Genomic DNA, 9,882 nt, shown 5'->3' on the forward strand with positions numbered 1-9,882 from the left:
AAAAATCTATGGCCTGATCTATCATGTCAAGGATTTAGAAAAACAAAACAAAACTTTGCGTTGAATCTTTAGATCCATAGACAACTAGATGATAAAGATGTGGCGTGTATGCACAATGGAATAGAAACCAGCCATAAACAGAATGAAATCCTGCCATTTTGGACAACATGAACGGACCTGAGTGAAATGATTCAGACGAGGAAAGATGTCACTTAACTCTGGGATTTTTGGCATCCTCAAAGCAAAGGAAACAAAAGCTGACCCATAGAAATAAATAACAAACTGATGGTTGCCAGATGGGAGGGAAGGAAGGATGGGTGAGAAGGGGAAGGGAAGATAGTCAATAATAAATATATTCATGTTGTACACCTGAAACTAATACAGTGATGGCAAACCTATGACACGCGTGTCAGAGGTGACACGCGAACTCATTTTTTTGGTTGATTTTTCTATGTTAAATGGCATTTAAATATATAAAATAAATATCAAAAATATAAATCTTTGTTTTACTATGGTTGCAAATATCAAAAAAATTTCTATATGTGACATGGCACCGGAGTTAAGTTAGAGTTTTTCAAAATGCTGACACACCGAGGTTAAAAGGTTCGCCATCACTGAACTAATATGATATTGTATGACAACTATGGTTTAATAAAAACGGTCAATTAAAAAATGATTAGTTAGACAATAGAAAACAATTTTAAATGAAGGTGTAAGGAGGAAATGATACGTTTTTGCACAGCAAAAGAAACCATCAACAAAATGAAAAGACAACCCACCGAATGGAGAGCTATTTGCCAATACATCTAATAAGGGCTTATTTGTCCAACATTTATATGGAACTTATAAAGTTCAACACCGAAAACTCCCAAACAATTCAATAAAAAAAAGGGCAGCCCTAACTGGCTTGGCTCAGTGGATAGAGCGTCGGCCTGCAGACTCAAGGGTCGCAGGTTCAATTCCTGTCAAGGGCATGTACCTTGGTTGCGGGCACATCCCCACTGAGGAGTGTGCAGGAAGCGACTGATCGATGTTTCTCTCTCATCGATGATTCTAGCTCTCTATCCCTCTCCTTTCCTTTCTGTAAAAAATTAATAAAATATATTTTTAAAAAAATGGGCAGAGGACCTAGATAGTCACTTCTCCAAAGAGGACATACCAATGGCCAATAGACATATGAACAGATGCTCAGCATCACTAATCATCAGAAAGATGCAAATTGAAACCACACACCTTTCAGAATGGCTATCATCAATAAATCCACAAATATCTATGCCCCTCTATGATCACAGCAGCATTATTTACCAAAGCCAAGATCTGAAAACAGCTCAAGTGCTCACCAGCAGATGAAAACTATGGTATATTTACACAATGGAATATTGTGCAGCTGTAAAATAAAGAAGAAACTCTTACCTTTGGCGACAGCATGGATGGATTTGGAGAGCATTATGTCAAGTGAAATAAGCCAGACAGAGAAAGACAAGTTCCCTATGATTTCACTCATATTTGGAATCTAATAAACAAAATAAATGGAAAAAAACATAGTGGAGAGAGACGCATGTATACAGAGAACAGACTGACAGCTGTCAGAGGAGAGGGGGTTGTGGGCTGGGGGGAAGGGCGAGTGGATTAAGCAAAGTAATCAAAGAAAGACTCATGGACACAGACAATACTATGGTGACTGCCAGAGGGAAGGGTGCTGGGGGTAAAAATGGGGTAAGTGTTGTTGAAATAGACTAGACTTACGGTAATAAGCACACAATACCATATACAGATGATGTAGTGTAGAATCGTATACCTGAAGCCTGTATAATGTTATTAACCAATGTCACCCCAGTAAATAAAAAATTCAATAAAAAAAACAAATACATGTAGGCTGTTTGGAGATGTGGTTCCACTCAGACCCTCAGCACCTGCTATTTTTAGGGTGAGAAGAAGGTGTCACCTTCCTGTGAGGCAAGCACCTTGTGGACAGTGCGTGGGTGGTGGTGTGAGGACCCTGCCCCCCACATCCTGTGACCTTCTCTGCTTGGCTCAGCCCTTGCCTCCTCTTCCTCAGAAGCACCCTGGTCCCCAAGTCCTCAGTCTCCGGAAGTGCAGGTCGACAGGAGCTGAATATGGACTTAGTGTTTCTGAATTTCTGCTCTTTGCCTATTTCTAAGGTGACAACACAAGACGTGTCACTCTTCTGGGAATTTTATGGCTCTGTGACTTACATTGAACTGTTTTACCCATTTTGAGTATACTCTTGGGTATGGTGTAAGTGGGTGGTAAATTTCCTTCCTTCCTTCTTTCCTTCCTTCCTTTCTTTCTTTCTTTCTTTCTTTCTTTCTTTCTTTCTTTCTTTCTTTCTGTTTTGCATTTACCTGTACAATTTTCCCAGCACTATTTATTGCAGAGCCTGCCCTCACTCCGCTGTATATTCACAAAATCACTAATCATCCGGGAAAGGCAAGTGCTGGATGTGGAGAAGAGGGAGCCCTTGTGCACCGCTGCTGGGGATGCAGCCGGGTGCCACCTCTGTGGAAAGCAGTATGGAGGTTCCTCAAAAAGTAAAAAAATGGAACTTCCATTTGACCCAGTGATCCCACTTCTGGGGATATCATCAAAGAAACCTGAAACGCTCATTCGAAAGACTATACACATCCACTATGTTCATTGTTGCATTATTTACAACAGCCAAGATGTGGAAGCAGCCACGTGCCCATCAGTAGATGAGTGGATTAAATAGCGGTGGTACGTTTACAGGATGGAGTACTATTCAGCTGTGAGGAAGAAGGAAGTCCTACCTTCTGAGGCAGCATGGATGGGCCTGCCGGTTTGCATGCTAAGTGACATAAGCCAGAGTAGGACAGGTTGCACATAAAATCACTTAAACGTCTAATCTAAACAACAAAATCATTAAATATATTTAACTAGTGGCCCGGTGCATGAAATTCATGCACATTAAAAGGGAATTAATTAGACGAAATGTTTTAATATTGCTATTTGCCCACTCTCTATAATAGAAGTGTCAGAGATGAAAGAAAATTAGTAAAATGTATGTGAAAGTATCCCTCCTGTCAGAGTCTGAGGTGTGCTGCAGGACCCAGAGTCAAGTACCCACCCACCTACACGTGCCTAGAAATCACGGCAGACCCAGACCTGGCCAGCTCCACTCCCGTCAGTCCCCGCTGGGAGAGGGGCACAGCCTCAGGTCCCCCGGCCGAGCCTCAAGTCACCTGGCCCTGGCATGAGGGCGCAAGGGTGTGAGGGTGTGATGACCATTTTCATATTAGCTCTTTATTATATAGGACTTTTATTGTTGACTCTGTTATAGATGTCCCCCATTTCTCCCATTTGATCACTGCCACCCCCCCCTTCCCTTGGCCCTCACTACTCTTTTGTCTGTGTTCTTGGGCTGTGCATATATCTTCTTAGGTGAATCACTTCACATTCTGCATCAAGATCCCCCCCCCACACACACACACACACACACACACACACTCTCCTCTCCTCGGACATCTGTCACTCTGTAAATTCGTTTCTCTTCCTGTCTTGGTATGTCTCCCATAATGTTGTCATTAGCATTTGTATTTCCTTTCTATACTAGAGGCCCGGTGCACGGATTCATGCACATGTGGGGTCCCTCAGCCTGGCCTGCACCATCTCACAATCCAGAACCCCTCGGGGGATGTCAGACTGCAGGTTCGGCCTGATCCCTGCAGGCCAGGCTGAGGGATTGAACCGAAACTGGCAGTCTGACACCCCCCGAGGGATGTAGTAGTGTGCAAAGCAGCAGGTGGGCGAGGAGGAGCCCAAGCCTGGGCTGGGTGCCACGCCACTCATGCTCATCCCGGCCGGCCCTGCAGCACCTGCCACCACCATTCAGTAGTGCTGCCGCAGAGGTGGGAGAGGCTTGCAGCACTAGAGCTGTGTTAGCCAGCAGTGAGCCCAGGTCTGGCTAACATAGGTCAGCTGAATGGTGCTCCAGCTTTGTGAGAACACTGACCACTAGAGGGCAGCTCCTGCATTTAGTGTCTGCCCCCTGGTGGTCTGTGTGCAAACGATCAACCAGTCGTTTGGTCGCTTAGGCTCTTATATATATAGATAGCCTTCCCCTTCAAGATAATACTGTATCTTTTGTAATATTATTGACATTATTACAGACGACCTTCATCTCTGCCTGTATGCTGCCTCAACCCAGCACAGACCCCACTGCAGGCCTTCTGCACAGTAATATCTATGGCTTTGAGCTATGCATATATGCAGGTAAGTTCTTTAGTTAATCTCTTTCTGCCCCCATCCCTTCCCTGAGATCTGTCCAGTTGTTCCATGCAGCATGCCTTTGGACTTATTTTTTTGATCAAGTTATATTGTACATTAGAGTCCACATATAAGTGAAATCCTGCAATATTTGTCTTTCTCTGACTGACTTATTTCACTCAGCATAATACTCTCCCGGTTCCTCCATGCATTCTCAAAGGGTAAGAGATCCTTCTTTTATTATAGCAGCGTAGTACTCCATAGTGTAAATGTACCACAGCTGTTTTATCCACTCACGCACAGCTGGGCACATGGGCTAGGTCTTAGCTATTCTAAACTGTGCTGCTATGAACACAGGGGAGCATACCTTCTGTCTGATTGATGTTTCGGGCTCTGAGGATATATTTCCACCAGTGGGATCAGCTGGGTCCATCGGCAGGTCCATTTTTGAGCTTCGTGTTACCAACTGCGGAATAAACGACTAACACCTCTGCTCTAAAAACATCCACTGTGAGTTGAGACTGTTTCCTGATGGATGAACAGCACCAACCTGACACTGCAAAGTCCATTCGAAGTAGTCGTCACAGAATCCAAAGGCCAGACCAACAAAGGAATTATCCCTGCAGTGCCCGGGAGGGATCGGGCACCTGCCCCCCGAGAGCCTTCTCTCCTCCTGAGCCCTCAGTTTGGGGAAACTCAGAGCCAGGCCCAGGGCGAGAGAGTCCGCATGCAGTGGGTGCACAGCTCGCGGACCCGGAAGGGCTGCAACAGCTTCTGACCCACCACATCCTGTGCGTCTCTGTTTTTCCGACCCTGAGTCTCCTCCATTTGCACAGCTGGAGCCGTGAGAGCAGACGCCATGATGTCCATCTTCTCTGCTCTTCTCTGCCTCGGTCAGTTGTCGACACGGGGAGGGGCAGCAGGAGGGGTGGCGGCACCCCCTTGTTCATGGGGAACCTCAGGCTCAGGCAGCTCGAGTGGATGGGGCCCTGATGGGAGGAGAATCAGCTCAGACGTCCGGATGCAAATCTCTCACAGAGACTCTCTTCCAGGGCTGAGACTGGGCCAGAAGATCCACGTGCTGGCAGGTGAGTCCTGCCCAGGCTCCAGGTGCCACCTGTTACGTCACCCCTGGGGTTCAGGAGGGAGCACAGAGATGCTGGGATGAGCTGGGGGATGAGGGTGGGGAAGGGCTTTGTAATGCAGCTTCTGGTTTCCTTCCAGGGACCCTCCCCAAACCCACCATCTGGGCAGAACCAGGCCCTGTGATCCCTTATGGGAGCCCTGTGACCCTCTGGTGTGAGGGGACCCTGGAGGCCCAGAAGTTTGACCTGTATAAGGAAGGAAAACATGTGCTTTGGAACACACAGACTGAAAGGAAGTCCACAACCAAAGGCAAGTTCTCCATCACACACATGACAGAGCATGATGCTGGGAGATATTCCTGTTATTATAACAGCCTCACTGGCTGGTCAGAGCCCAGTGACCCCCTGGAGCTGCGGGCAACAGGTGAGAGGACTCTCAGGGGTCCCAGCCTCAGGCTCTGCCCTCAGAAAGGGAGTCTACTCTCAGGGTGTCTCCCTCTCACAGCCCATCCCTGAGGGACATGAGGGAAGAGTGAGCCCATTTAACAAGTTGCCTCCTCCTCTCCTAGGAGCCTACAGCAAACCCAGCCTCTCAGCCCTGCCCAGCCCTGTCGTGCCCTCAGGAGGGAACGTGACCCTCCACTGTGGCTCAGGGCAGGGATTTGACAGGTTCATTCTGACTAAGGAAGGAGATCACAGGCTCTCCTGGTCCCAGAACTCAGATCAACACCCCAAAAGCCGGTCCCAGGCCCTGTTCCCTGTCGGCCCTGTGACCCCCAGCCACAGGTGGAGGTTCAGATGCTATGGCTGTTACAGGAACAGCCCCCAGGTGTGGTCATACCCCAGTGATTCCCTGGAGCTCCTGGTCCCAGGTAAGTCGAATCCTGCTCCCATCCATTGATTGCGACACCAGACACATTGGCATCTTCACTGGGAAGGGAGCCCCTTGTGAAGGGGTTGGGAGAGGGGAGCACAGAAGGTCCTGGGCCAGAGACAGTGAGAGACAGTGATACCTGGGGTCCAGGACAGGAGAAGGGGTTATGGGAGGAGCAGCCCCTGTAACTCACATCTGGTCTCCCCAGGTGCCTCTGGGAAGCCCTCCCTCCTGAGCCAGCAGGGCCCCATCGTAGCCTCTGGACAGAAACTGACCCTCCAGTGTCGCTCTGATGTCGGCTATGACAGATTCGCTCTGCACAAGGAGAGGAAACCGGGCCTCCCCCAGAGCCTTGTCCTGCAGCCCCAGGCTGGGCTCTCTCAGGTCCACTTCCCCCTGGACACTGTGAGCAGCTCCCACGGGGGCCGGTACAGATGCTACGGTGGATACAACCTCTCCTCTGAGTGGTTGGCCCCCAGTGACCCCCTGGACATCCTGGTGGCAGGTGAGGAGCCAGTGGGTTCTCTCAGGGACCAGACTCTGCACAGGCCCTGCTGGGGTCTCAGGTGCTGATACCAGAATGACAGTGCAGGTCCCAGGGAGGGAGAGAGACAGACAGAGACAGGGGGTGGGAGGGGAGAGGGGAGAGTCAGAGAAACAGAGACAGACAGAGAGGCGGGTCCTCAGAGAGAGGCCTGGTGACTCTCAGGTCAGAACAAGGTGGGCAGGCAGCCCTCACCCTCCCTCCCTCTCTCTAGGACACCTGCCTGACACACCCTCCCTCTCGGTGCAGCCAGGCCCCAGGGTGGCCTCAGGAGAGAACGTGACCCTGCTGTGTCAGTCCCAAAGGTGGAGGGACACTATCTTTCTGTCCAAGGAGGGGGCAGCTGATCCCCCCTTGCGTCTCAGATCAAAGCACCGAGCTCAGCAGTTCCAGGCAGAGTTCTCCATGAGCCCTGTGACCTCAACTCACGGGGGCACCTACAGGTGCTACAGCTCGCACAGCTCCTCCCCCTTCCTGCTATCACTCCCCAGTGAGCCCCTGGAGCTCCTAGTCTCAGGTGAGGGGCCCCTGACCTGTCTGCTGAGCTGTCAACTCAGGGTCCTGTCCCCAGAAGTATTCTGGGCTGAATCTGGGGTGAGAGGCTCTCGGGATGGTCACCACTAGGAGATCTTTTCTTTAGAGGCCTCTCATCCCATCCCTCCTTCTTCCCCTCACCTGGATACTGGAGCAGTGGGATGGCCTCAGGGGCCACAGCACAGATGGAAGAGGGTGTCTGTGTGAAATGGGGTGCAGGGTCAGCCCAAGCCTCTCACCCTCTTCCTGTCCTCATTTCCAGGACCCTCTGGAGGCCCCAGCCCCCCATCCACAGGGCCCATGTCCACAGCTGGTGAGTCCCAGGGAGCTCTGCTCAGAGGGAGCACAGCCCCCCCCCCCAAGCAAATCCTGAGAGTCTGTCAGGGGATCGAATGACCCAGATCCTCAAGGAGGGGCTTGTGTCCCAGGGGGGCTGGGAGTCCCAGGGTCTGAGGCACATGATGGGTGGAGTGGTCATGGCAGAAGAAGATGTGGGGACTCAGGCTGGGGAGGTGAACGTGGTCTCATTTGGGGAGAAGGCAGCCCCCACCCCTCCTGCCCCATCCTCATCCACAGGAGGCTCTGGGCATCAGTCTCTCCCACCCACAGTGTCAGGCACACAGACGGGTAAATGACAGGCTCTGTGTGGAGGAGGTGGGTTTCTCTATGGGGGACAGGGGCTGAGCCATGCGGCGGTACAGGCCTTTCTGGATTAGCTGACATGGACAGGCCCTTCCCCTATCTGGGCCTCAGTGTCTGCAAGTGTAAAAGGAGAGAATTCTTGTCCAGAGCTTAGATTTCCTGTTGGTTCTGGCCCTGGCCTCCTGGGAAAGGGGAGCCTCACAGGGAAGCCCTCGGGATGTGATGTTATGGGGCCAGTCCCCTCTGTCTCAGTGACGGTGACACTGTACAGGGAGGGACAGGCAGGACAAGGCCCAGGCATCCAGTCCTCCCCCTCAGCTCAGGCTCAGCTCAGAGGAGGGATCAGCCCTGGTTCAGCTCCTGGCTCTGCTGCTCCTGCTGTGGGGCTGGGCGGTCCCTTCTCTCCTCTGAGTGTCGGGTTCCTGTCTGCTCATCCCTGGTCCCATCCTGCTCACAGGCTGCTGGGAGATGAGGTGACAGAAGGGCCTCACAGACTCAGGAAGGCAGAGCCCCCTGCTCAGCCCGACCTTCTTAGGGGGCTGTCAGAGACCTGTGGGTGGAGAGGGATCCAGGATTGACTTAGAATCCACCCCACAACCTGCCCAGCCCTGTCCCTGCTGTTCTGGGGGCGGGTAATGAGGAAGGACCCTCAGCTCCAAATGAGACCTGGACAGGCCCCTGCAGAGGAGGAGTCCAGAGCACAAAGCTGGTGTCCACCTGAGATGTGGGGGTGGGGGTGTGAGGCCAGCACAGGGGACCCACAGTCCTGGGTTCCAGTCCCTGCCCAGTCCCATCCAGGCTGGGTGACATGGGGCATGTGGTTAACTTCTCTGAGCCGCAGTGAAGTGGGTGGTGGGGTCAGCCATGACTGGTGCATGACTGCTGTGAGGCGAGATGAGATAAATGACAGGTGACACTGGACACAGCATGTGCCTTGGGCACAGTAGGTGCTCATTAAATGGCATCATTGGCTCATTCATGAGGTCTCTATTGTCCTAGGTCCCAAATGGTACTGGATAGGGGTCTTGGTGGCCTTGGTCCTGCTGCTCTCCCTTCTTCTCTTCCTCCTCCTCCGACATTGGCGTCAGAGCAAAGGCAGGACCTCAGGTGAGTAGGGAAGGGGGTGATTCTGGGTCACAGGAGGGGGGCTCAGAGCACCTGCTACTGGAAACCAAAGAGATGGAGAAGTTGAGCTGGGAAAAGGATTTCTCCAGAATCTCAAATCAGAAAACCTAGGAAGAATACACTCACTGGCAGCACAGATGTTCAGATGTATGGTCATCTTTCTTCCTTTTCAACCTCATGAATATGAAACATTCTCACAAGCGCTTTTTCAGAATCTATTGATAAGATCATGTGGTTTTTATCCTTCATTTTGTTTATGTGGTGTATCACGTTTATTGATTTGCAAATATTGAACCATCCTTGCATCTCCAGAGAAAGTCCTCCTTGGTCATGGTATGTGATCTTTTTAATTTATTGCTGGATCTGGCAACATGAAGATAAGTGACAGGAGGATTTCAACAGTGAAATCAAGGAGACACTGTTCTGTCTCACTGTCTCTCTCCAGCAGATCAGGCAAGATGAAGGCCCCCAGTGAGTCTGTACTCCCGGGAGAACTGCTCAACTTCAAGACTCAGGCAGGTAATGACTACCTCTCTTCCTTTCCTATCAGGGGAATGTTTGGACATGAAGGACAGACAAGCAGAAGAGGACAGACAGATGGACAGTCAGGTGAGTCCCATCCTCCCCAGGCCCTAAGGCTCTCAAACCCCAACCATGTTTCATCCCTCTCTCTCCCCCTGATCCAGGGTGCTGCATCTGATGCCCCCCATGATGTGCCCTACGCACAGCTGAACCTATTGGCCCATAGACAACAGACAAGTACACCCCCATCCTCCCCATCAAAGGAGCCCCCAGATGACCCCAGTGTGTATGCTGCTCTAGCCATCCACTAG

At 51.0% G+C, this 9,882-nt stretch overlaps 1 protein-coding gene across 1 annotated transcript; it reads left to right on the forward strand.

Annotated features, from left to right (window-relative positions):
• Positions 1 to 5,266: 5,266 nt before the first annotated feature.
• LOC308530718 (leukocyte immunoglobulin-like receptor subfamily A member 6) lies at positions 5,267 to 9,882 on the forward strand (the record flags this gene model as incomplete). The annotated part of the gene is made up of 9 exons (XM_081107404.1): positions 5,267 to 5,333; positions 5,470 to 5,754; positions 5,900 to 6,202; positions 6,413 to 6,709; positions 6,963 to 7,265; positions 7,545 to 7,595; positions 8,924 to 9,031; positions 9,600 to 9,658; positions 9,736 to 9,882. 9 exons carry the CDS (start codon positions 5,267 to 5,269, stop codon positions 9,880 to 9,882), a joined length of 1,620 nt encoding a protein of 539 aa, XP_080963530.1.

The sequence above is a fragment of the Myotis nattereri genome (genome assembly GCF_964212035.1).
Source record: "Myotis nattereri genome assembly, chromosome: 15".
Lineage (NCBI taxonomy): Eukaryota > Metazoa > Chordata > Mammalia > Chiroptera > Vespertilionidae > Myotis > Myotis nattereri.